The following is a 27,766-nucleotide window of genomic DNA, read 5'->3' as shown; positions in this document are numbered from 1 at the left end:
AGATATTTAACCTAAAATCATATGGAAACATAAATTATAGAACTTTTTGCAACTAAAAACTAAAAAGTCATAAATGGAAGCCTCAATTATAGTAGTATAGTATTATTGTATTGTTGCAACTGAAAAAGCCATCAACTGAGAGGCTGCTCTCTATTGACAGGTGCGATCAGGACTCTGTACTTGGTTAGTTCGGTCGGTTTAATTATCAAAACAAATAAATCGAACATTGAAATTCGTTTAAAAATTTTAAACCAAATCCGACCGAATTTCAATTTTGGCTTACACAAATCGAACCAAAAAATTTGGTTTAGTTAGATTCGGTTAAAAACCAATTTTTTTTTACTTTCTCTATTTCCTTATTTTTTTATTATAAAATTAATTCATATATTAAATAATAAGCGTATAATAAATATTTTTATATAGTTATTAGAATATTTATATGTTGTATTACATATATTTATATTAGACAGAAGGTACAAAAAAATCCTCGACTTTTTTTCAAAAGTACAGATCAGTCCTTTTACTTTTTTTAGGCACAATTAAGCCCTCGTGTTTTTAAAATTGAACAATTAAACCCTTGTTGTTTTAAAATCGAACAAATAAACTCTTTTACTTTACTTTTAGGACACTTACCCTCTCAAATTTTCGGTAAATATTTTAAACATTAAAATTCTTTTTGAACTTTTTTCCTATATGATTATGAGAGACATATTAGTTATTAATGAGTGTTTTTAATGATGCTGGATGAAAGGGGTTATTTGTTCTATTTGAAAACAAAGAGGGCTTAATTATACCCTAAAAAAGTAAAAGGGCTGATTTGTACTTTTGTGAAAACTAAGAGGTTTTTTTTGTACCTTTTGCCTTTATATTATTTTTATTTGATTGTTCGGTTTTTTGATTTTTAAAATGCTCAAACCGAACCAAAAACCGAACACCAAACTTTTATCTAATTACAAATCAAACCAAACCATAGTCACCAAAAAACCGAACTGTAATTGTAATTTCAGTTCGGTTTGGTTAAACAGTTCGGTTTAGTTCGGTTTTTGCACAACCATAGATGTGATAATGACTTCTTGCAAAGGGAACAGTTCACCCACCAAACTACTTTAGGAATACTCCACCGACGGAGGTAGCCGACAAGCAGAGAGGGAACGGCCGTCTGCCCCGGTTCCGCCTCTAGATTCAAATGCGGGTTACAGAGGATCAGTTTCAATCAGTGGCGGAATCAAGACTCCAAATCAAAAAAGTCGAAATTTTTGCACTCGACTATTCAGAATAATAAAACAACGGTAAAAATAGGTAGAAGCTAGGTAAATAGCAACCACCCCTACAAGAAAAACCATCTCTATAATATTTACGGGCGGTTTTTAAGGGCAGTCTACATAAAATAACCGTATTAATTTTATTTTTTTCCGGCGAGGAGGGCGGGCTGGTTTCGCCGCTAGTTTCAATCATATATTTCAGTGATTGAAATACTTAAATCATGTGGTCTTATATTTATTTTATCTTTTATTCTGCATGTTTTTCCAATAATTACAATAATAAGATAAAAAAATTAATTAGAAGGCAAAATCGTAAATATAAAAAGAAGCTAATTGTATTCATTTAATATGAAAAAAGTTTATTTCTATTTTTGGACTCTTTAATTTGTTATGTCTTGGGCAATACTATAGTATATTTGATTGGATGACTCGAAATCACATCGTACCGCATACAAACAAGCAGATCTCCACTAAAAGCAAAATCGTGTTAGTGGCTAAGTTGTGACTTGTGATTCACTTGTCTTCAAATCGTTTTAATTTTTTAATAAATTAACTAAAACTAAAACTAAAACTAAAACTAAAACTAAAACTAAAACTATACAAATATAGAAATGTTTATATGTTGCTGCTTATGTCTGTTTTTTTAGGTAAAGTAATAGTGGATGATGATTTCTACTCCACTCACCCACATTTGAGTTGAACAATATCAATAGCTATTTATTTTGATGTTACTCAACCTAATTAAATTTTAGTTTATTTTTCAAATTTATTTTTAATATAGGTATAAAGAATATTTTTTACGATGTCTAATATTTTGATGAATTCAATTTATATATTTTATTGTTACTGATTTTAAATTTTAAACTTGTTTTACTTTTCTTATTTTGAAATAAAAAAAAAATAAAGGTGAATCTTTACAAAAAAATAAAATATGAATAAATATATAAAAAATATTGAATTTATTAAGCCTAGAAATCTCAATAAAAATGTTTCTTATATATATGTATATTTAACATAAATTTAAAAACTGAACTTAAATTTAATTCTATAAATTAATTTGTTTGACTTAAGTTACCTAACATAGAAAATAAACAAAATGACTAATTAAATGTTAATAAAAACAAAAATAAAAAATTATATTGTTTGATTTTTAAATAAAAATAACAAAATTATAATAAATATCAAATGACGTCCTCTTCTTATTCCTCTGAATTCACAAATGTCAGCGTAAAAAATCAGTAGATTTCGTACATCTATAACGGCCGCAATAGTAGTAGAGTAATATGCTAATATAGATAATGTCTCCTTTTTAATATACACCATCTATCTATAATTTCTTTTGTCAGAAAATATAATTTTTTTAGTGAAATAAATGACTACAAGAGTCTAAACTATAAACATAATATTTGGTCTAAAAATTACAGCAAACTTACATAAAGGTAGGACGTTTGACTATTGAGGTCATCCAACAAAAGATTTAATACATCAAATCCGTAAAAACTAAATTTAGGAATAAATCTAGTTAATAGGACATATAAAAAAAAAACACAACTTCAAATAAATTCAACTAGAAAGTCATAGATCTATGTAAATCTAAGACATATAAAGTAATTTGTAAAAAATTAGGTCTAATTACTTGAAAATTATCCATCTTTAATTTTTTTTTTTCGTTTATATCTTGATTTAAAAAAAAATTGTACCCTTATTTAAGTTTTTTTGTGTCCCAGTGCATGAAGAAAAGGTTCAGGGGAAGTCATAAAAGAAAGGGTTTAAACTTCTATCCTCAGCTCCTCATCTAGAAGCCACAGCTAATCCTAACTTCTACCCCAATTTTTTTAAATTTTTTTATTAAAAATAACTAAATATAAAAATTATTTTATATTGTTTTTTATTAAAAATATTACAAACAAATCTTTCATCTTTAAAAATGTTTAAATGCGTCCTAAAATTAATTTATTTTTTCAATTTAAAAAATAAATACATATAAAAAAACACTTCCCTTAGACCTGTAATCCGACTTCTTTGAACCTGCCACTCAACCTTGAATCCGCCGCCATCCTTCATCCATGGAAGGACAAAAATTGTTCGTTCTTCAACCGTTCCTTCTTTGAAGGAGGAACTGACCGTTCCTTCTTCTTTTGAAGGAGGAACTGACCGTTCCTTCTTCTTTTGAAGGAGAACAATTGTTTCTCTTCTTCCGGTGGTACTCCGTTCGATATTTAAAAAAAAAATATTTAGCTTTGTTTGAAATGTATTTTTTATGGTTTTAAATTATGAACGTTTATTGATAATTAATATAAAAAAATTATAATTTGCTAAATTTTATGAAGAATAATGTCTTTTTGTACTAATAATAAGTTAAATATTTAATTAGAATATATACTAAAAATAAAGAATTATTTTAAATTATTTAAAAATAGAAAGAGGTCAATTTAATGCCTCGAGAATAGAGGTGAAACATAATATTCCAAATTAGGGTGCAACTGGATTTTTTCTGAGATCAGAGTATAAACAAAAAAAAGTTAAAGGTGGGATGGTATTTAAATAATTAGATCTAAAATTTAAAATTATGATCTAGTTTTTCAAATGAAAAGCATAAAAAAAATTCAAATTTGACGGAAAACATAAAAAGGAGATAAACTTTAAAAAAGAAGAAAACAAACACAATAAGTCTAATAAAACATACTATTAAAGCATTTATTTCATCTCCCACGAGTAAAGCTGGTCCGGCCTGATCAAATTCGATTCCAAAACCGACCAAATTTAGAACTAGACGAAACCGGTCCGGCATCGTGGAAAGACCAGTTGCGGACCCGTCCCAAAATTTTTGAACCATAAACCGACGGTTCCGGATCTAAACCAGCAGTTCAATGATCGAAAACGTCGATAAAAAGTTAGTTTATTAATGAAATTGATGTTAAACAGTTGGCAAAGCATATAGGTGCCTATATTGATTTCTAAATAGTTAGTGGTTATCTATTTAATTTCTAACTTGAAAAAAAAATCAAGCACTCATGTTTAGTTTAAGGTCCTTTAACAATAATTCTATTTTTTTTATGAAGAATAATGAAATTGATGTTAAACAGTTGAAATTTAACCTAAAAATTAGTTTTACTTTTTGTTATTTATTTATCAATTACAATCAATTTTTTTAATTTATACAGTTATATCCTAACTTTTAAATTTATTGCAATAGTATTTCAATTTCAATTGGCATTTAAAATTAGCCCTACGCGATATATAGGTAAATGTGTGGTTGGACTCTGTTAGGTACATCATACACTTAAATGTTAGGTTGGACTGTGCCAGGGTTATTTTGTTTTTAGTTTATTTTATTCATTTAACTATAGGATGAATGAATATGATGAATACTTTATAAAAAAAACAAAATAACCATAAAAAGTCCTTAAATATACATTAAATCCATAAGCAACCAACAAATTCCAATGGATAAATAGTAGTAAATTTTTTAATTGAAATTGATAAGAAAAATGATGAAAGAATATGACGTGTTTATAAGATACTAATCAATATAGGCACCTATATGCTTTGCCAAGTAGGTTAATTTTAATTTTAAATCAAAATTGGAGGACAATTGCAATAAATTTAAAAATTGAAGTATAATATAAAAATTAAAAAACATCAATTCTAATTTATGATAAGAATGTTTGAATTTAAATAGTCACCAGATTTTAATTATTGTATCAATCTCTTGAAGACTTTTGACGGCTTTAAATAGAAGTTAAGCAATTTAGAGGTTTAGTGAATTTGAAATTGAACTAATATACTACTCCCTCCGTCCCACTCTAATTGACAAAATATGAAATTTTTGGTGTCCCATTCTAATTGATAAAACTAACTTAACTATAATTTTTTTCTTTAACTTTCCATCTTTACTCTCATTTAAATTTAAATTTTTTATAAAAAAATGGTGAATATTTAATGAGAATTTGACTAACATACTAATAGTATTAATTAGCTCCATTATCAATAGAGGGGTATAAAAATAACTATCTATGTCATTTATTAGTTTCTATTGATTATTGTAATTTAGTTATTTTGTCAATTAGAGTGGGACGGAGGGAGTATTATATTTAAAAGGTCTAATCATTTAAACCACCCCCCACCTATAGTCCTTTTTGCAAATATATTCCGAGGTAGGAATTTTTCCAATTATACCCTAATTTGCCCTTTTATATTTCAATTGTAACCTAAAGTATTAAATTGACCTCTTTCACTTAAAAAAAAATAATTCTCCATATTTAGCTTACATTTCAATTAGATCCTAATATTATTAATAATATAAAAAATAAAAATTATTTTAAACTTTTTTATAGGTAAAAAAAGGTCAATTTAATGCTTTAAGGTACAATTGAAATATAAAAGGGCAAATTAGGGTAAAATTGGAGAAATTTATACGTCAGAATATATTTACAAAAGATATTAAAGGTGAGAGAGTTTTGAGTGATTATGCTTATTTAAAAATACAGATAGAAGGAGAACAATTATATTTATCAAATAGTTCTTTTTAATTTATTATAAATTATTGGTCTTATGGTCATTAATTGATTAATTATAAATTAAAATATTTATTTAATTTTTAAAGAATATGTAATTGGAATTAACTAGATAGTTGATTTTTCTTTCTTCTCCGACTGCCTTTAATAGTTTAATTTTTCCGTCGACGGTAGCCATTTTTTTATTTATTTTGCTTTAATTCCATAGAATTTAATAAATTTCAATTTATTTTTATTTTTATTGTTGATGGATTAATATCACCGTTGAAAACCAAGCCGAAAATAGATTGATAACCTCTCAACATAAAAATGGAATCGTTTATGTGCTATATTAGTTTTTTTTATTGTTGTTTCGTATTATTTTTGTCCTGTTTATATAAAAGGTTTGTTATCCTTTCTTTATGAAAGGGTTGGTCGGATGGTGGTGATAAGAGGTTATGGCATTAGTTTCAGTTACCGGACGTTAAAAAAGTTTGATCGAGAATTGCACTTAATTGACGAAACAATTAGTAATTTAATTTTTATTTTCGTAAGTAAATCTGCGAATCAGATAAGGCGTGTTAGCGTTTTAGTATGTTCCATGTCGGATTATCGAGTTTCATTTTCGAGTTTCCCGAATTCCATACAAATATAACTATTTTGGATTCTATTTAATGAAATTTTACGTATTAAAAAAATATAATTAGAATTGAAATTTAATTTGAATAATAATCCATAAAAAAATAAATTAATCAATTTAGATTACCAACTAAACAGAAGTACCTATAATTATCAAACCAACAATTTTATAGAATTATGTGCAAAAATTACTAGTAAAAAACCAATTGAGGATTTATGAAAATCTATACTAGTTATACTTACATAAATTAATAAGAATTTGTTCAAGGCTTAATATACAGAACTTGTACTCTTTCATTCATATAACCCTTAAATTTAACGTCTCGCCTATCGAACCTCCAAACTTGTTATATCATTCTATTTGACATCTAAACTTGATTGGTAAGTAAACATTAAACCTCTCCGTATATAATTTTTTAATATTTCAAGTGCCAGATGGATATGAAGGGATTCAACATTTATCTATTTATCAAGTTCAGCCTGTTTGGGGGCCAAATATGATTATTTAATAAGTTTAGAAGTTCAATAGGTGAAACTTTAATTTTAAGGGTGAGATAGGTAAAAAGGTATAAATTTAAGGATCGAACTATATATTAAACCATTTATTCAAAGTTCAAAAGAAGAAGAAAAAAACACGTTCTCCTCTTCCTTTCTTCGTTTTCTTTTAAAATAAAGCTTTGGTTTGCAAGAATACACATTTTAAAAGGTTTGTCTCTTTTCTTTTCTAGTTTTCTTTGTTAATGTGATTTAGTTTCCTTTTCATTTCTGCATTTTCTTAGATACCAAACACAATTCTTTTAGCTAATTTTATTAATTTATCCATTTTTGTCAATGGTTGGATCATTTGAGAGCCTTCCTATAGAAAATTTGTTTGTATGTAAATTAATGATCATTGTCCTTTAATGTCTTATCTCTGTCAATTCCAATGTTGAATTTAATTCACTTTATCCTTAGGACCCATGCCCTTTAAGTTTGGCAGGCAATTCAAATCACACTGAAAAACAAAACAAAAAAAAACTCACATTTTTCACTACCTTAAAGCTTAATCCTTTACCTTCTGTTTGGTTGCTAAGAAAAGAAAGTTTTGGAATTTTGATCTGTTTATTAATTTTAATGTGGTCCCTGTAAATAAGAGCCGTCAATGTTTTTTCAAGAATAGTTAATGGTACTATATTACTATGCTTATCCTATTCATGCAATTGGGCTGACAAATTGGCAATAAAAAAGTTATCTTTTTTCTGAATTTTGATTTTGATATGGTCCTCTTTTTTTCTAAGGTGCCAATCACAAAGCTTTGCATTATTTATTTGCTGAATTTGACAAAAAGAAGCTTGATTCTGTTGAAGAAGTGCTTTCAATGCTTTTTACAGGGCTAACATATGTTTTCGGGTTATTATCATAAGCAATCTTTACTTTTCGCGTTTTTTTCAATTTAAGCTCATTTTACAAAATATCTTACTCCACTTTCCAACCTTTAATTTTTGGCATTTTACGTCCCAAATGTCTGATATCGTTTTAGTCATTCAAAACGGTCAAAACGACATCATTCTTTGCAGAAAAAACGCCTAAGACAGCAATAAGCTATATGATGAAAAGTTTGGAAAGGTTGGGATGTGAGATGCAACGTTTGATAGTGTGTGCTTAAATCATAAAAAACGCGAAAGGTGGGGATTTTTTTATGACAATTATCCTATTTTTTGTGTATATATAATTAATTTGTTTGACTAAGCTTACAGAATGGTAGTCCTTCCAAAATCTATATTTCTTTTCCAATGATATTTAATATTTGATTTCATAAGACATGTTGTTATTATGAGTTTAAATATTGTTGGCTCTCTTGAATATTCCCAAATATCTTTTGTACTTATGCCTTTGAATATTGAATGCAGCTTTCAAAATGATGATGACAGACATGTTTAATGAGTTTTAATTAACTTGTGGCCAAGTCCTAAAGAGCTGGATTTCATTTATAATACTATTAGTTGTGCCTGTTTTTAGCTGGAATAATAAATAATTATTATGTCTTTTTCTTAAATTTGATTTTGATTTGATAAGCTCATTGATATGGATCCACACAATAAGTAATGATGATGTTATGATTATGTCTCTTATGAGAAAACAATATAAATTAGTTGGTTATTTTGGTGTGTTAACTGAGTCCTCTCTTGCAGTAGCTGCTTCATTTTCAAAAGTCTGACTCTGGATTTGCCTTCCCTAGTGGCTTGCTCAGGTTGGTTACTATTCGATAATTAATTAGTTTTCGAGCAAAAGTAGATTTTTTTCTTTTTATGTGTAAAACTAGTGCAGTAGAAGCTATAGTAGATACAGTTTTCATCAGCTTCAGTTCTTTGAAGCTTGTAATATTCAAGCATTTCCTTCTATTGCTGTTCTATATACTCACCGGGATCATCAGATATGTTTGAACTTGAGCATATATTGTTCTCCAAACTGACTTTCCTCTTCGTAAGATGATTTTACTTTCGTTCTGATTGATACTGACTGATGCCTCAAGATTTGTGTTTAAATGGATTAAGTCATCTTCAAATCTAAACTGTAGAAATTTAGGTTCATCATTCATTTGAATTGTCATGTTGGCTATTTGGCTAATAATACTTTTGTCAAGAATACGTTTTTATAATCTTTTTTTGTGATTTTAGTGAAAGTGATAATAATAATTCTAACTGCTGTTATAACTATCAGATAATTGAGACTTGAGAGTTAGATGTAATAATGGATTTAATCTACAATTATTTGGTGTTGGCATACAGTTGGAATTTTCGAATAGTACTATTGCGAATGAGCCTCCTACTTTGATCAAGTGTTTGCCGGTGAATCATGTTAGTCGCTTTCAGAGGTTGCTTCTGCTTAAAGAAGACCAAACACACACCAGGATACGAGGAACCCACTGTTCTTGCTGCTGAAACACCATGTGAGTTTTCTATCTTTCCATTGTTTCTGATTAAATGGCTACGTTGAAATATCCTGTCAACGTTATTTCTTTGTTTCTATAGTTTGAAATTTGCAAGAAGATTGACTGTTAAATGTATGATATTTTCCCCTTGTAGTTACTGTTAGTGAAGTCGAGGCTTTGTACGAGCTTTATAAGAAACTAAGCAATTCAATAACTAGCGATGGGCTTATTCATAAGGTATAACGACTAAATTGAATGATAGAATGCATGTTTTGACTTGTTTTGCGTCCGAATCAATTATGGTCAATGGTCATTCACCTACATTGCAACTTTTGTACAGGAAGAATTTCAGCTGGCTCTTTTCAGGAACAGAAATAGAAGGAATCTTTTTGCCGATAGGGTGTGTAAGGATGATATTTTTTTTGTTTTCATAGAATTTTATGTTCAGTTCATTCTGTTCCTACAGAAATATTATCTTGTATTTTGTATTGCATACTTGCATCTCTGCTTGAAAAATGCAAAATCTCTGTACTTCTGCTGATATGGCTTATTCGAGCTGGTCATGGTGTTACTTTATTTTTCATGGAAACTTGTTGAGTCCAACGTTTCGTTTTCGTTTCTGAAAATACTTATGAAACTCTGAAGCTCTATATCTATTTATAACTTATTCCTCTAAAAAATATTGTTTCGCCTTTTCTGTTTTAGTGTTATAAGCCTTACAATAGGCTTTCTTTTTTTATTAATAAATGATAAATCTCACATTTTAGACTCTCTGTCTTTCTAAACTGCATTTATTTTGTCACGTTTGTAGATCTTTGATTTATTTGATATCAAGCGCAATGGCGTAGTTGACTTCGGAGAATTTGTTCGATCATTGGGTGTCTTTCATCCTAATGCACCTATTGAAGACAAGATTGAATGTAAGAATTGATTATCTTGTTGGATTTTCATTGTTTTTCTTCTATGTAAAACCTTATCATGCGCTAACAAACGAGGAATCATTATTGCAGTTGCTTTCAGATTATATGATCTTAGGCAAACTGGTTTTATCGAACGTGAAGAGGTGAGCACGGAAATTACATTCCTAAAAATCATGCACATTTTTATTTCTATTTACTTAATTTTACTGCAGAGATGGTCGTTAATTATATTAACAGCAAGTTAAGTTTTGTATTAATCTGCAATTACACAGTAACTGTGTGTTCTGAATCTTGTTTTCGGATTACTTGATAGTTGAAGGAGATGGTATCAGCTCTTCTGCACGAGTCAGAGCTTCAACTGTCAGACGATGTGGTTGAAATGATTGTGGATAAGGTATATTGCTCTTCTTGTCTAACTTTGGTGCTGTATGTTTATTTGGTTGATTATATACTGATTCTTAAGATGTTTTCCAGACTTGGAGCGATGCAGATACAAAAGGCGATGGAAAAATTGATCGAGAAGAGTGGAAGGAATTTGTGTTGAAATATCCATCTCTCTTGAAGAATATGACACTTCCATATTTGAAGTAAGTAGCAAAATTCTAACTGTTTCCGCCATTATGAACTAGTTAAATATATAGCTCGGAAACTTGTTGAATATTACATTTAGGTGTTTTGTTTTTGTTTTTGAAAAACCTTATATTTATAGTCTATTTCTGTAAAAACAAATAGTGTTTTACCGTTTTTTTCGTCTCACCATTATTCGTTTATAGCATTTTCTGTTTCAACGTTTCCATATCCGTGCAACATAGCTAGTCAATATAGTAACAACATTGGGGTTGAAAAAAATTTGCAGTTACCAAACTATAATATTTAAAAAAAAACAGTTACCGACTTTCAGATTTTTATAATTTGGTAATCAAATCAACTACGGAAAATCACTGAATAATTTTCGCTTCGGTGAATTTCTATTTACATGGACAACATAATCTTTTACTCGACAACCTAAAAGATATATTTTCATGTCCTACAGGGATATAACAATGGCATTCCCCAGCTTTGTTCTGAGTTCTGAAGTTGAAGATACTGAAATCTAGGTTTAATGATGCATCATAAGAATAGTCAATCACGTCTTATATCACGACGAAACACTTCTGTTAAGATTTGTTCAATAACAGTTCGAATCAGCGCAGTATTCTTTCCAGAAGTAGAGCTGCAAGAGCTAGAAAAACACGAGTTACTACTCTCTTAAAATGCAGCTAGGTCCGGTCTGCAAGTTCGAACTTGATACCTTTGCATATGATTCATCATCGACAATTTGCATCGAAGCAACTGAAGTTTTGTGGTGAGAGTTTTGAAATGTATACCTTCGGTTGCTTTTGTTTTACAAAGAAGTGTATATTTTTGTTAGAGATTAATCTATTTTTGGACATAGGTCTGTGTACAAGCTTGTGCTTGTAGTTTTCAAAATAATTTTCTGTATGTAATGGGAATAGTTTTCTAATAAATTTATAATGTTTTTTTTGGAGCCATTTCCTGAAATGCTACTGCCATTCAAATCATGGAATTAGAAATGGAATCCAATTTTCACAAGAATTTGGGACATAATATGAAGTCTTCAGTCTTCAGCTATGAAGCACGGAAACTTCGACACAGTTGCGTGTCCCGTTTCGAAAACGTTTTAGAAACCGGAAGCTCTCAAAAACTCTCAGAAACTCATAAGGAAACGTTTCGGGCCGTTTTCATAAATAAAAAAAAAATTATATAATTATAAAAAAACCTAAAAAGTCCTCAATAAATAATTTTTATGAATCAATTACCCACAATTTTTATTATTTACTTTATCTATAATATAGCTTATTTTCTTATTTTTGTTGGATTTAATTATGTTTGATTTATTTTATTAATTGGCATAAATATATAAATAAAATTTAATATATATAGCATTTTATAATTTTTAATATTATAAATATATCCTTATATTTTTTTTATTTACACGTTTCCCCCACGTTTCGTGTCCTTTATTTTAAAAAAATTCCGTTTTCCGTGTCCGTTTCGTATCGTTTTCGTTTCCCGTTTCCGTTTCCGTGCTACATAGGTCTTCAGAGATAGAATCCTAATTTTTGTTTGGTTCAGTTGTATTTGTAAATGGTTTAATTTTTATTTTTATTTTTAATATAACAAAATAAAAAATACTTAAAGTTATTTTTTTTATAAGAAGCAACATTTAATTTAAATTTATTTATAAAATATTTTTAATAAATTTATGAATTATTTAAAAAAATAATTTAATTATAGCTACTATAATATAAATAAAATAATTTTATAAAATTTATAAATGATTAAAGTATATGAAATTAATCCAAATAATTTTATATCATAAAAAATATATTTTAATAGGGATAATTTTGTTAAACTATTGACAAGAAGCTCCAAAATGGAGCTTTTTCAACAGTTTGGATGTTCAAAATTGACCGAATTAGAAGAAAATCAAAATCAAACTGACATAATAAAGCGGTAATTAGGTATTTTTGGTTAAAACGATAAAAATACAAGAAAAATTAAAATAAATTTTTGGCTTATTAGGTTAATTTGGATAATTCAAATATTTAATATCTACATTTTTTTTATCAAAATTAAACCTAATAAATTCAAATTTATAATTAAACTGACCGAAAATTAGTTTGGTCGATTGATAGTTTTGCTCACCCTTATTGATGATATTTGAGCCTATTCATACATAAAGGGTGTATTTGAACCAAAATGAAAGATATGTTTGAACCTTTTTATACATAAACGGTATATTTGGAACTTTTTATTAATGAAGGGTATATTTAAACCGCAATGTCAAATTAAGAGCATTTTTGAACCACCTCGGATTCTAAAAGCCAGATCAGATTCCACCTATATAAGGATCGACGGATTTTCAAACGGTATTAGAAAAAGAGAGTTATTTGAGTTCTTTTAAAAAAACATTAAGTGTGTTCTAACACCTTTCTAACATAGAGGGCCAACTTAATCCTCAGGCTAAACATGGAGCGCATATTTGACCCTTTTCTCTTGAATTAATGATTGATTCTCATAACAGAGACCGATTACCAAGCCAAAACTAGACCAAAAACCAACCAAAAGACAACACATCTCTAATCTTACATTTTATCTTCTGATTCACAAATACAAACAGAATCCAATTCCTTAATTTCTCTTTAAATCCCAAATTCATATAATGTGACTGGATCTACCTGATTCTTTTTCTGCTACTGAATTAGTTCTTCAAGTTTGTTACCAGGTATATGAATATGAACAGTTATTATTTTAATTTATTTCTTTGATTTTAAGTTTATTTTGGAATTGGGTATGCTTTATTTTCACAAATCATTAATCTTTATAGCACAAAGTTTTGATCTTTCCATCTGGGTATTGTTTTTTTTAAGGGTTTGTAATGCAACCAGTTGAAGAGAGCAAGAATTTCAAGAGACTAAGATCATTCAATAACGACATGCCTGTGACTGACACTGACAATACTACCCCTGATGACTGTACACATTTTCCAATTGAGGAAATTGTACAGTCACCATTACCTGGATATGGTGCACCAACTTCAATAGGTTTCAGCCCTGATGATTCTGTTATAACTTACTTGTTTAGTCCGGATGATTCTTTGAATAGAAAGGTGTTTGCTTTTGATCTCAAGACTTGTAAGCAAGAACTGTTTTTTAGTCCTCCTGATGGTGGGCTTGATGAGAGCAATATCTCGCCCGAGGAGAAGCTGCGAAGGGAAAGGGCGAGGGAGCGCGGATTGGGGGTGACGCGGTATGAATGGGTGAAGACAAGTACGGAAAGGAAAGCCATTATGGTGCCATTGCCTGCTGGGGTTTGTTTGCTATCGTTTCTCGTGTTCTATGTATTATGATTAATTGATTAGTGTTATTGTCTTGTTGTTTTAGCTTCATGTTCTTTGCGGAATTGTTGGCATAATGTGCATGGATATTAATGTAACGGGATAAAATGCTCTGGTTGGATGGAATCTTATTTGGTATATTGCAGTTGGTGGCAATGTGTTTGATAATGTTGCTGTGATCTTGTGTTTACTGCTTTGGATGAAGTTTTCTAAACTCTATTGTATTATATTTCTATATCAATCCTCAAGGGTTTAGCGTGCACATTATTCTTACTTCACCATGTCCTTGTAAGCTTGACCCTTGAAACAATCTAATTGTTGACCATTTTTTCTCTTGACAGTTGGGTTTAATTTGTACATGTTCCCGGATTGTTAATCCATGTTAACCAAATTTTGGTTCTAGGATTAAAAGCATCTTATTTTTGTGTCTGTCTAAATATCTCGACACCCTTTCTTTTTGCAGATATATTTCCAGGAACTTTCCTCGTCAAAACCAGAGCTCAAGCTTTCTAGCTTACCATTTTCACCAATTATAGATCCGCATCTATCTCCTGACGGTACTTTGCTTGCTTATGTAAAGGATAGCGAGTTGCATGTTCTAAATCTCTTATGCAATGAATCAAAACAACTAACTTTTGGTGCCCAGGGGAGTACTGTGGTAAGTTTCAGTCACTGGTCTGTTCAAGATTGCATATTTGTTATCAACATTTGAGGTTATTTGCCGTTAACATTATTCTCATCTAAAATTGTGTTTGATCAGATAAATGACTGGAATTTGTTGCATGTTGTCTTTTATGATTGTTATTTTCCATCGACTATATGATTTTATTCCTCTAAGCTGACAACCTTTTCTTGTACTTGGCGATGTATTAGAAAAAGAGAATCTGAGCATTAATTTGTACTTTGTACTGTCTTACTTATAAATCATTACTATTTCTTATTATCCAGCAGGACCAACACCACAATAATTATCGATATTTATTTGTTAACAATACTAAATACACGTTATTTTTTTTTTAATATCGTTTTTATTTATAACATGCAGACTCATGGCTTTGCTGAATATATAGCTCAGGTGAGCAATCTATCAAATTATTCCGTTTTTTTTTTTCCATTTAATATTAGCCTAGGTCCAATATATGACTGGGAAACAGTTCCCTTTCCCACCCTCATAAAGACTGTCGGAGGAAACCAATAAAAATGAAGAAGATGAAAATAAAAGTAAGAGAATACTCATTGACCTCCTTTTTTTTGGTTCAAAGTCAATGAATTACTATTTCTTACGCAATTTTAGTTGGAAGTGCTTTAGGCATGTATTGATACTTCTTGAGTCGTGGAGTATATTTGCCTCAAGAAAGACTCTTAGGGATTTTTCGGGCGATAAAATTCAGAAAGAGAGTTGTTAAGGAAACAAAATGATTAATTTTTTTCTCCATGGCACTGTAAAAATTCTATGGAATTTAGTTTATTACTTGAGATTGAACTAGATACAAAGAATTAATGGAGCATTCATAATCATCACTCAAGACTGGAGGTTTTTACTCAGAGTTCATCATGTCATTTGGGATGCCAATCTAAGGGCTCTTTGAATAATTATAGCCAGGCGATCTAAAGGTCTCTTATTTACTCTATCTCGTTGGATGGAATTAGGTCCTTTATTATGTCCTTGAATTTTTGTGATTACAGGAGGAAATGGATAGGAAGAACGGCTACTGGTGGTCACTCGACAGCAAATTAATCGCTTTCACACAAGTTGATTCATCGGGAATACCTCTTTTTAGAATAATGCACCAAGGTAAAAGCTTCGTTGGAGCAGACGCACAGGAAGACCACGCCTATCCATTTGCAGGAGCTTCAAATGTCAAAGTTCGCCTTGGGGTAATTTCTGTTGCCGGTGGTCCCATCACTTGGTTGGATCTTGTATGCGGAGGAACAGAAGATCTAGATAATGAGGATGAATATTTGGCCAGAGTCAATTGGATGCATGGAGATATTCTCACGGCACAGGTTTTGAACAGGTCCCACTGCAAACTAAAGATCATCGGATTTGATATTAAGACGGGGCAGAGAAAGGTCATGTTGGTTGAAGAACAAAATACATGGGTTAATTTACACGATTGCTTCACTCCATTGGATAAAAGTGTCACCAAATTCTCGGGCGGGTTTATTTGGGCTAGTGAGAGAACAGGATTTAGACATTTGTATCTCCATGATGCAAATGGCACTTGCTTGGGTTCCATCACCGAAGGCGAATGGATGGTTGAGCAAATTGCTGGTGTAAATGAAGCTGCGGGGCTTGTATATTTTACTGCCACCCTTGATGGACCTTTAGAAACTAACCTTTACTGCACTAAACTATATCCGGACGGCAGCAAAACATTTGTGGGCCCAGCGAGATTAACACATGGTAAGGGGAAACATGTGGTCGTAATTGATCACCACATGCGTAATTTTGTTGATATCCATGATTCCCTTGACTTTCCGCCTAGGGTTTTACTTTGCTCCTTGCATGATGGAAGTGTAGTTATGCCTCTATATGAACAGCCATTCAACATTCCACGATTTAAAAGGCTTGAACTTGAGCCTCCGGAGATAGTTCAGGTTCAGGCAACTGATGGGACCATACTCTATGGTGCTATATATAAGCCTGATACAACAAAATTTGGACCGCCACCGTACAAAACCTTGATCAGCGTGTATGGTGGCCCTTGTGTACAATATGTCTCTGATTCTTGGTTAAATACAGTTGACATGAGAGCTCAATATCTACGAAGCAAAGGCGTTCTAGTATGGAAGGTTAGTATTTGACTGCAGCTATATGTGACATTAACTTGGTTTTGATTTACTTGTCTAATAGTTCTCTTGTCATGCTAAATCCTGAATTAGTCCATCGCAGTTGCCATTTAAAATGCCCATTTCTTATTTGTTATTTTATTTGAGATTTTCCCTATGGAAATTCACAGTTCTGATTAATAATTTTTTTTAGAATTTCAATTTGTGTTGTTTTAGGCGTCAATCATCTAATAATCCGTATTCATTTGTATTCAGATAATCTTGCAAGGAGTTGAATGTCAAAACTAATAGGAAGTTGTTATATTGGTTAAGTTGCATGTTTAGATAAAGCCTGTACTTATTGAGCTGTGTCAAACGGAAACGACGCAATGATTTTTTTCAAAATATAAAAAACGGAAACGTGAGGAAAACATGTAAACAATTAAAATAAAGAAATATATGTATAAATATTAAAATTATATAGTTTTATATTTGTATTAAATTCTATTTATAAGAAAATATGTTTTTCATGCAAATAATTTACTATATATTTATGACAATTGATGAAAAAAATCAATTGAATATAATTAAAATTGAAGCTCATAACAAATTATAAAAAAATTATATGGAATATAGAGAATGTGTTTTTAGGAGGAAGAAGAGTTTTTTGTTTGTGGATTTTGAATAACATAAATAATAAAATTCGTAAGTAACTATTAGGTTATTATTTATTTATAGGCAACTCTTTGGTCTTTTTTTAAGAAAACTAGTATTCTAATATGAGGAAGCCGATATCTAATTTTTATTAGTTACTAAAACAGCTCCGAAGTTTTTGAGAGTTTTAGAAACGGAAACGTTTCTGAAACGGAGAAAAGAAGCTTCTTTAAGATTTTCGTGCATTGTAGTACAATTCTCTGTTTGGGTACGGTATCTAGATATTGGTTTCTGAAAAGTGTTTAATATTTTTTTTTCATATATACAGTTGGATAATAGAGGAACTGCACGACGAGGACTGAAGTTTGAAGGTTGTCTCAAGTATAATGCTGGTGGTATTGATGCAGATGATCAGCTTACAGGAGCTGAATGGCTAATAAAACAGGGGCTGGCAAAAGTCGGTCACATCGGGGTGTATGGATGGAGCTACGGTGGGTATATGTCAGCTATGATACTGGCCAGATTTCCCGACGTGTTTTGCTGTGCTGTCTCTGGTGCTCCTGTCACCTCATGGGATGGTTACGACACTTTTTATACGGAGAAGTACATGGGATTGCCTTGCCGGAATCCTTCCCGGTATGAGCAAAGCTCAGTGATGCACCATGTGCAGAATTTAAAAGGTAGGTTATTATTAGTGCATGGCATGATCGATGAAAATGTGCATTTTAGACACACAGCACGGCTTGTTAATGCACTAGTAGCAGCTCGAAAATCATACGAGCTCCTAATTTTTCCCAATGAGCGTCATATGCCGCGGCAACATAGCGACCGGGTTTACATGGAAGAACGAATTTGGGAATTTGTAGAGCGGAATTTATGAATTATGAAGTAAATAAATATTGATAGTCGGTTTGAGCTGTTCGGAATGAGGACTTAGTGCCATGCTACAATTATAGAGAAGCTATTTTGAATCTCTTTAAATTTGTTTTGGGAAAAAAGTTACTTATAGAGTATAAAAAGATAGGTAAGTTCACATAATAATTTGCCATGTAATAGTTTCTGTCATGGGTTCTCAATTAAGCCACAAGTTTCTTTTCAAATTATGTCTTTTTGCATTTTTCAAATATCACATTATAATTGTTTTGTTTTTTACAATTTTTTTGTCTATTTTATAATTTTCGGATGAATAATTACCATTCTTTTTATAAGTGGAAAAGGGAGAGTGTTTGTGGAAAATATTGAACCTACGATCTCAACAATTTTTTGTCAAGCGCTTATATCATTTGAGTTAGTGCTTGCCGGTAATTATCATTTTTTCGTCATTGCTAAGAATGATAATATTTCCATTTTAACAATTGGTGCATTAAAGTATTATAAAATTATTATTTTTTCATTTAACCATTAAAATACATCACTAAATATAAAATTAAGTTGAAACTGTATCATATAAGCTGCATGAAACTATTAAAAATCTGATGAAATCATACTAAATACCATCCTACATAACTAAATCGAGTTAAAATGTTAATTTTATTAAAACCAAATTCAATAAGAATCCAAAAATTTCAAACTAAAGTACATTGCAGTTCGAGTTTTTTTATTTTCAGTTAAAACCGAATCAATTTTTTTTATAATATCAAACCGAATAAAATTTATCGGTTTAGCTTGGTCTGATTTTTTTACATTCTGATTTGAATATTTAAATTTATATCTCAAATTAAAAGAAACCAATTTTAAATTAAGATAAAATAAAGGCCAAACCTTTCATAAAAGTTAGGTCAAACCTTTCATAAAAATTTCACAAAAGTCATGACCTTTCAATTTTGTCGATTTTGGCCAAAAACAAATTATTTGGTTTCAATTGTGGTCAACTCTCAATTTGATTTCAATTTACCTATGTGGAGTCTATGTGACGCCTATATGGCATGCCAAATATTGAAAGGTCAGGACTTTTGTGAAACCAAATAATCTATTTTTGGTCAAAATCGACAAAATTGAAAGGTCAAGACTTTTGTGAAAGATTTGACCTTTTTACAATATTCGGCTTAAAATTAATCATATACATTTATTTCATAGGGGCATATTACATATTTTCTAAACAATGTATTGCTTAAATTACTAGATTCATACTTCTTTTATTTTAAATTGCCTTGATCGTTGAAAATAATTAACCATTTCGGTTTCTTTTATTTTTATTTCAAATTTTTAATACCGTTAATTTTAATCTTTTTTTAAATTTCAGTTTTAATTATAGCTATTTATTTGAATGAAGTGAAAAAATATTCAAATATTTTACTTATATTTCCAATTTTTAATGATAAAAAATAAGTTGGAATAATATAAAAAAAATATTTGAATATTTTTCATTTGAGTTTTGAACAATTAAATTTAAAAAATGACTTAAAATTGAAAATTTTAAAAAATTTGAGCCGTAATTTTTTTTAAATAGAATATTTAATTTTTGATGTGAATAAGTACCTAGCAAAGAAGAAGAGTAAAGAAAACTAAGAAGAAGAATGGATTTGGCAGAACAGCAACTTGATTTATTCGGAGACGATGAAGAATACGAAGATCAACAAAACAATAACGGAAATAACAGCCGTAAATCATCACCGTCGCCGTCGCGATCATCCTCGTCGTCATCCTCCTCCTCCTCATCGTCCCGTTCATCGTCTTCGTCGGCGGCATCATCTTCAGCAAACAATAGCGGCGATGAAGGTGGAGGCGGCGGCGGAGGTGGCGGTGGAGACAGTAGTAGTGCTGGTGGCGGTGGAAGTGGCAGCGACAGCAGCGGCGAAGAAGATGAAGCGGAAGAAGTAAATAATCAGAATAGTTATAATGATTTTGATGATAGAGACCTTTTTGGTTCTGACAATGAAGATTATCTTAACACTCCGGCCACCAGTCGTTTTTCTATTCCCGGTAAAAAAAAATTATTTTGATTTTTTAAGTTTGCGAAGTGGATTTTATTTAGCTGCTAATGTATGATTAATGTTTAAATTAAAGATTAGTAATATTTTATGTTTGTTGTGTTCTTGGTGAATTAGATTTTTGGTGATTTCTTTGTCAAGTATAAAAGAAATGCTTTGCTTGTAGGAATTTTCTGTTGAGGTATAATTAAGAAGTAATGGAACATAGCTAACTGGTTTTTATAGTAATCATTCTAGAGGATTGCCACTCTGTCAAGAAATTTACCTAAGCTAATAGATATCTAGAAGACTAGAATGGACACTTCAGTCGATCGACGTTTTATGTTCCAGAAATATGTCGAAAACTTGGCATTTCTGACAAGAAACTTCATTTTTTAACATACCGTTTCGCCGTATCAGTGTCCAATTGTCCTGTTTTCCTGTATCCGTTTATGTGCTACATAGGATATAAGTGAGGTAGCTTCCTTCTTATGTATACTTGTTTTCTAGGCCAATGGTTTTGTAACTACAAGTTTATCCATTTAAAATTGGGAGAGACCTTTTGAGATTTGGAAGAAAATAGTCTTGATGGTCTTATATGATGCTGTTCGAACAACATAGTAATTTGCGAGTTTTTGTTTCCATTTTGCTTGAGAAGTGGTTGAGAGCTTCATGTTTGTAATGCAATTATTCTTATAATTGACTGTTTGTTGAATGAGAAGTCTTTTGCATTGTAAAATTCTTATAAATTGAATTGCATAATCCTAATTCTGTTCTTGCATGTCCACCTCTCTCTATATTTCTGACATTTTTCCGTCAAAACTATATGACAGTGTTGCCTGTTGTGCGCAATGTCCACAATAACCCGGGTAGAGGGAGCTTTGGGCGTGGTCGCTGGCAAAATGATAGAGGAGGAGCTGGCCTCCTTCCTAGACCTGGATTTCCTCCAAGACAGGGGGGCTATGGCTATAATTCAAAATTCTCAAATGGTCATCGTGATGAACGATTTGTTTCTGACCTAAGGTTCTTAAAGAGTGAAGAAACTTTATCGAGGAAAGCGGTTGCTTTTCAGGCGGTAGGTTTCTATGTTTTCTTTGATCTATAGCATTTTTTGTTGTCGTTGTTTTTAGCTATATACCGATTGTGTTTGGCATGATAAGACTTAAGAGCACGGTAACTTTCAACTCTTGCCTACTTTAGTTACCCTTCGCATGACTTTAAAACCTAGATTGTTTTTTATTGAGGGTTTGTTAATTAGAGATATTAGCTGATATATCTTGTTTTCATTCAAAGATTTGTTGGTTTACTTTTAGTATTAGCAGTGTCATTGTGTCTATAAAATATATTGTTAGCATGCTAGGTGAGCCATTTCTCTGATTTAAAATTGCTAGTATATCATTGTTGACTTATTAATTGTACTAAATATTGTATTATCTTACTCCTGTAGCCATGTGAACTTGGTTGCTATAGTCGTGTAGAAGGTGGTGATGTTTACTTTGACGATCGCATCCTGGTAATCTTTCTGGATGGTTCTTTCTGATGGTTGCATTATTCTTTCATGAATTCTTTCTTACATAATTGTTTCTGCTTGTCGTAACTCATTATATCATTGTATTCCACATTGTTAGAGGCTTTTTAAGCGTTTCATTTCTGAAGATATTGGAGCTGATCTGAATGAAGGATTTGATACTTTCACTGAGAAGAAGGGTATGGCTCATCTGTTGTTTTCATAAATCCTTATCGTGATGTGTATTGTAATCGATGCAAGAACATGTTCATTCAGTTGTTTGGTTATTTTTCTTGTATATCAGAGAGTTGAAGTTCTTTATTGTATTCTAATTGAATCCTGTGTACTAGATTTGGGTTCTCAGGGTTTTGGTGATCTTCTTGGTTGCATTAGGGACAAAAACATACCACTTCAGAATATGCATTTTGTGGTAAGAGTATCTTTTATCTTTGTCTTGTCTGTGGTTTACGTTTCTGATGAAGGCTATCAACTAATTTATATCTTCTTCTTTTTTTCAAATCATTGCAGACTTTCCGAAACAATCTTAATAAGGTGATTCCTAGGCATCATTATTTTATTTTATTTTTAATGAATAATTCGGATGACAATAATTTTGAATGTGAGTCATTATGGTTGAGCTGCTCATCATATTCTTTAGCATATAACATATTAGACAAATTCTGCTGGCTACTTTTAAGTGATATGCTCAAATGAAACTTGGAATTTTTTGTAATTAATTCATTTAACGTCTTTAGTCCCAAGTGGTTGTTATGGGCAAAGTGGAATTTTGGAAGACCGGCACTAAATGTATTAATGTTTCAAAGAAAAGATATTTTAGGATTCCTTAGGGGAGCAAAACATAATATTATTACTATGGAATTAAAACTAGGTATATATGGGTAGGAGGGGAAATATATCTATACAAAAACTTTTATATTCCACTAAGATAGAGGTTACATGAATTTCTTTCATAACAGTGTACATTACTTCTAAACCCTTTGATAATTGTTTATGTATACAAACATATGTTGAAGATCTTTTTATAATCCCATCCGTCCAATTTATTCCTCGTGATGAAAAGTAAAAGAAAAAATCCTTATCAATGAGTGTAGATTTAATTATTAAATTTTTTAGTGTGTTCTCCTGTTAAGTTAGTTTCTAAAAACCTGAGCTGTAAAGCATGAACATTCTTTTAACTACATACTTCATGCAAACATGACTTAAAGAAAAGAAAAATACATAATAATGTAAACAAAAAGTTAGCGTAGTTCTTCCATCTAAAACAACATGCCATGAATCATAAAAGTATAACAAATAATTATGAAATTTAGAATTAAGAATAATCGGGTGAGAAAGTAGAGGTCAGAGGAAGTATGGAAACTAGGTGCAGATTTTTGGTAAAAGAAATTGTTGTAATTCTCAAAAGTGAACAAAAGTTATATTTTAACTGAAGTCTTGGATGTTGTATGTAAGTTAACTGAAAATTTCCTTTTAATTAATAATATTTCAGCATCTTCAGAATTTAATAATTTCCTGTACTCTTTGCAGATTTTGGCAACTGCTTATATTCGCAATGAGCCTTGGGAAATGGGAGTGCATAAAAGAAACGGGGTTGTCTATCTTGATGTACATAAACTACCTGAGCGGCCACAAAATGAAATTGATCGTCGAAGGTACTAGGTTTACATGTATCTAGATGTTTTTCAGTTTTGGATGGACCACCTTTTGTAAGCTATATGTCATATGAACTATTTTTTAATAAATGTTCAGCTCAAGACTGAAATGAAAGTGAAGCCACTGATTGAAATTTTGAATGACAGCTAGTTTTGCTAGTCCTTCTTATGGATTAGTGATTTGCATCTCATATCTGTTTGCAGTTCTCTTAGTTGGTATGGTTTAATTGAGATTAATTCATTTGATCTGTTTCTTTAAAAAAATAAAATAGATGTTACTGGGGATATTGTTTTGAGACCTTAGCCACTGAAGATCCCAGCCGAGCTGATGGAGAAGGCATACACCATGTTGATGCCAATATTGAATACTGTTCCGTGCTCAAAACCAAATTAGGAGCTCATCGCATTCTCATGGGTGCTGAAATGGATTGTTGTGATTCAACTGATGATGGGAAGCGATTCTATGTGGAGTTAAAGACAAGCCGTGAGGTCTTACATGCCTATTTTACAAATTTGGTGGTGGTTTCTATGGTAACTGCATCTTTTCTTAACTAGCGTTTTAATTTACTCTGTTGTGCAGCTGGAATATCGTACAGAGGAAAAATTTGAGAGAGAGAAATTGCTCAAGTTCTGGGTACATTTGTGTTATCATATATTTCTACAATTTGTCAATTATCACTATTTCTTCTTTACTTTTAGTACAATATCAGCTTCGGTTTTCTGTGTTACAATCATGTTAGCTCAAATGATTTTTGTTTTATATTGTGGGCTCGCCTATCATGATAAGTTTATTAAACAATGTTGGAATTGTCTTTTTCATTGCTTGAATGTTCTCTCAGGGACTAACTTGGATATTTTTTGTACTGTAGATTCAATCTTTCTTGGCTGGTGTTCCTTACATTGTTATTGGATTTAGGTAATTGGTGGATTCCTGTTTCTTCGACATTGTAATTTAGCTTCCTTGCTGCTAGTGCTGCCTTGGCTGGTTTCTCAGATTTCACAAAGTTCATCTTTTCTTTCTCATATGACTGAAATAACTTGCATTTGAGATTAGATGGAACTATAAAGTTACAGATTAGGTATATTCGAGTTATGATGCCGGCCTGTAAAATACAATAGCTGACAACATCACGCCTTGTCTCTCTTTAACCATGATATAACTAGTTGTTCTCTGCAGGATGATGCTTCTGGATTAATCTTCTTAAAACTGTTTTTATTTTTTCTCGGCAGGGATGATTCTGGCCGGCTTGTCCGCACCGAGAGACTAACAACTAAGGATATAACTAATAGAGTAAAAGCGAAGAACTATTGGCAGGTATGGTGGTGATATGTAGACTGTTTCATTAATTTTATAGGACGCGTCTCTTAATAGTGGTGTTTTACTGGTGGTTTTCCTCACAAGCACACACGCGTAGGGGTGTGCATTTGGTTCAATTCATTTTTTCAGCTCGGTTGATTTTTTGGTTATGTATGGTTTTTTCGTTCGGTTTATATTAAAATTGAATTGATTCTTTTTTTTTACTTTCAAAATCAAATTAAACCAATATGTTACGGTTTGGTTCAGTTTCAGTTATTCAAATTGGATCGAATTAGTCAGTCCGGTTGATTTTTCAAGTTTGTTTGGTTATTTCAATTCAGTTTACACTAGAAATTAACTGATTTTTTTTCATATCCATAACTAAACTATAGTGAAAAACTGAAATCTTTTTATAATATCAAACGGCACCAAATTTATTGATTTAATCGCTTATACAAACAAGTGTTGCCAAGGGATCAGTAGTTAGATATCTGGTGTTACTTCTTTTATCATTATCATTGTAAAACTTGCAGGGAGGTGTCTGCCTGGCCTTTGCTGATGAGGTATTATGCTGGCTCTACGGAACAGTTAAAGAAAGTGAGTCTGTAATTTTTCTTTCGGCAACTACCCTAATCTCTGATGAACTAGTCAGATTTATTTTTAAAATTGAGTCATTCCGGTCCTTGAACTCGTAGGACAGACTGGCACAAATCAAACTTGACCTATTTTGACAATTTAGTCCAATCTTTTTTAAAATAAGTCTAGCTACAACCACTCTTGTATTATTAGAGTGCGTGTAAAGCAACTGTGAAAGTATTAAACACAATCATGCTGGAATTGACTTAAGATGCTAAATAAAAATATACAAATATGTTGAAATTGGCATAAGTTATTAAATTATCTTCACGGTTGCTTTTCATGTCCTCTGAGATCACACAAAAATTGATGTAATAGACCGTATTTTGGAGAATTATGCACTAAATTATCAAAATATTTAAAGTTTAACTTATATGAGTGTGGTTCATAACCTTAAGGACCGGAAATGAGTCTCTACTCGATTTATTTTGAACTTGTTTAACCCAAGTAATTAATTTTATTTCGTGATTTGGATACAGATGAAGATTACATTTTGCAGTTCGCTCCGCCTTTCACACGGTTAGAGCTTCTTCAAGGTCAATCTTGTCCAGATGCAATTACTAACCATGTTTTGCAATTATAAAACGTTTTGTTTAAATTAATAGAACATAGACTCACAAGCCTGTAAGCTTCTCTAGTTTATTGAAATGTCTGAAATGCCACAGGCCTGTGTTACCACAAGTACTTTTACCATGGGAAATTTAGCTTATTAATTGAAGGAAGATTTTACTGCACTAGAACTGTAATTTGAAGATTTTTTTTTGTGTGCTTTAGTTCTTTTTCTTTTCTTTTGAGCTGATGTGTATTTTGTTCAGGCTTACTCAAAAGCACTTCATCTTTTTAATTTTTTTTCATTTATATTGTAACTTTTAAAAAACATCAATTTTGACAAGTATATTTTAATTGCAGTTGATAATTTTTTTTTTATTTATGAGCAAATTTTATAATTTTGTCAATTGCAACATAATTTTACATAAATGAAAAATATTGAAAACAATGTTCTTTTTATATATTTGTATAGTTAGCTACAATTGAATTGTACTTATTCTATATTGGCTAATAAATAAGAGCGAATCGACAATGAAACTCTCTGCATCTGATAAACTCCGGTCCGAACCGACAATGAAACTCTCTGCATCCGGTAAACTCCGGTCCGAATTCAAAACTTTGAAGAGGTGAGGTGGTGGTTTCGGGTTTAGCTATCAACACCTTCCTGTTTTATCAGACGATTACTTTGCTAAATCTAATAACGCAACCAAAAATAGTTTGGTTAAATTTATCCATAACACAACTCATCTATCATGTGTGCACGGTTTGGAATATTCGGAGATTAACAAAATTTGAAATTGTAGGAAAAATTGAAAATTTCTAAAATGGAATTTTTATTCTGGAATTCTATTTTTTACTACAGTTCGGTTTGAAAATTTGGTTTTAACGGTTCATTGTAATTTGATGCGGAGATTACTAAAACCAGGAATATTATTTTTAATATTAATCATATGATTTTTGTTTTAGGGATGTATAGCATGACAATAAAATTGCAAAAGTATTATATTAAAATCAGAAATTTTAAAGAGTTATATTTGAATTTTATACTTTCATATTTTAAAAATAAGAATTAGATAGAAACCAATGACATTTGTATGTAAGAGTTCTCAATGAAAAAAATGTGATTTAAATTATTGCAGCGAGATGAGAGAGTTTGTTTATTGTCTCTTAATACAAAGAAAAACATATACAGGGAATTATGGTTTATAAAGAAAAAATTAAAAAAATATACTAAACACGTTCAAATATTTTAAAAGAACTACTCAACATATTTTTTGCTTCTCATTTGTAATTTCCAATAAAACAATGACACATGTCATGCATCAATCTTGTAAACACGTCAGCATCAACTTACTTCGACAAAAATTTCAGCACGTCAGTGTCAGAGCTTCATAAATATATTTTGGATGCATATTTGATGCATTTTAGATACATTTATTGTAGTTATAATTTTCTTTGCATTAAAAAAACTATTTTAATAGAAAAAGGGTTAATTTCTAAAAAAATCACGAACTTTACACGAAGTTTCATTTTAATCATGACCTTTAAAAGTTGACATTTAAAGGCACAAACTTTCATTTTATTTCAAATCTATCACCAAAGTAAAATTCGGTGTATTTTATCTGATTAAAAATTTCTAA

The 27,766-nt window shown here is 30.8% G+C and overlaps 3 protein-coding genes across 3 annotated transcripts; all 3 read left to right on the top strand.

Moving 5' to 3' along the window:
* Nucleotides 1-8,140: 8,140 nt before the first annotated feature.
* Nucleotides 8,141-11,760, top strand: LOC126653980 (calcineurin B-like protein 4). Its single transcript, XM_050347984.2, has 9 exons — nt 8,141-8,627; nt 9,166-9,326; nt 9,463-9,545; nt 9,649-9,708; nt 10,120-10,228; nt 10,319-10,371; nt 10,542-10,622; nt 10,703-10,815; nt 11,262-11,760. The coding sequence occupies exons 2-9, from the start codon at nt 9,233-9,235 to the stop codon at nt 11,323-11,325; spliced, it is 657 nt and encodes a 218-aa protein (XP_050203941.1). The 5' UTR covers nt 8,141-8,627; nt 9,166-9,232; the 3' UTR covers nt 11,326-11,760.
* A 1,549-nt stretch (nt 11,761-13,309) lies between these two features.
* Nucleotides 13,310-18,655, top strand: LOC126687117 (uncharacterized). The gene is made up of 6 exons (XM_050381498.2): nt 13,310-13,517; nt 13,663-14,102; nt 14,593-14,787; nt 15,175-15,204; nt 15,816-16,925; nt 17,884-18,655. Exons 2-6 carry the CDS (start codon nt 13,671-13,673, stop codon nt 18,433-18,435), a joined length of 2,319 nt encoding a protein of 772 aa, XP_050237455.1. The 5' UTR covers nt 13,310-13,517; nt 13,663-13,670; the 3' UTR covers nt 18,436-18,655.
* A 1,374-nt stretch (nt 18,656-20,029) lies between these two features.
* On the top strand, nt 20,030-26,311 carry LOC126653463 (NAD-capped RNA hydrolase DXO1). Its single transcript, XM_050347362.2, has 13 exons — nt 20,030-20,477; nt 21,298-21,539; nt 21,912-21,977; nt 22,093-22,171; nt 22,322-22,401; nt 22,500-22,523; nt 23,520-23,644; nt 23,917-24,133; nt 24,225-24,278; nt 24,514-24,560; nt 24,875-24,959; nt 25,475-25,538; nt 26,057-26,311. Exons 1-13 carry the CDS (start codon nt 20,072-20,074, stop codon nt 26,158-26,160), a joined length of 1,593 nt encoding a protein of 530 aa, XP_050203319.1. The 5' UTR covers nt 20,030-20,071; the 3' UTR covers nt 26,161-26,311.
* The last annotated feature ends 1,455 nt before the right edge of the window (nt 26,312-27,766 follow it).

The sequence above is a fragment of the Mercurialis annua genome, linkage group LG6 (assembly GCF_937616625.2).
Source record: "Mercurialis annua linkage group LG6, ddMerAnnu1.2, whole genome shotgun sequence".
NCBI classification, from domain to species: Eukaryota; Viridiplantae; Streptophyta; class Magnoliopsida; order Malpighiales; family Euphorbiaceae; genus Mercurialis; species Mercurialis annua.
This window is presented reverse-complemented; position numbering and strand designations above follow the sequence as displayed.

Coding starts and splice junctions, on each gene's coding strand:
- LOC126653980 (XM_050347984.2), top strand. CDS start 9,233: ATGTTAGTCGCTTTCAGAGGTTGCTTCTGCTTAAAGAAGACCAAACAC. Junction 9,327..9,462: donor TCTTGCTGCTGAAACACCAT/GTGAGTTTTCTA, acceptor TTCCCCTTGTAG/TTACTGTTAGTGAAGTCGAG. Junction 9,546..9,648: donor GCGATGGGCTTATTCATAAG/GTATAACGACTA, acceptor ACTTTTGTACAG/GAAGAATTTCAGCTGGCTCT.
- LOC126687117 (XM_050381498.2), top strand. CDS start 13,671: ATGCAACCAGTTGAAGAGAGCAAGAATTTCAAGAGACTAAGATCATTC. Junction 14,103..14,592: donor TGGTGCCATTGCCTGCTGGG/GTTTGTTTGCTA, acceptor TTCTTTTTGCAG/ATATATTTCCAGGAACTTTC. Junction 15,205..15,815: donor TTGCTGAATATATAGCTCAG/GTGAGCAATCTA, acceptor TTGTGATTACAG/GAGGAAATGGATAGGAAGAA.
- LOC126653463 (XM_050347362.2), top strand. CDS start 20,072: ATGGATTTGGCAGAACAGCAACTTGATTTATTCGGAGACGATGAAGAA. Junction 22,524..23,519: donor TCCGAAACAATCTTAATAAG/GTGATTCCTAGG, acceptor TACTCTTTGCAG/ATTTTGGCAACTGCTTATAT. Junction 24,561..24,874: donor TACATTGTTATTGGATTTAG/GTAATTGGTGGA, acceptor TTTTCTCGGCAG/GGATGATTCTGGCCGGCTTG.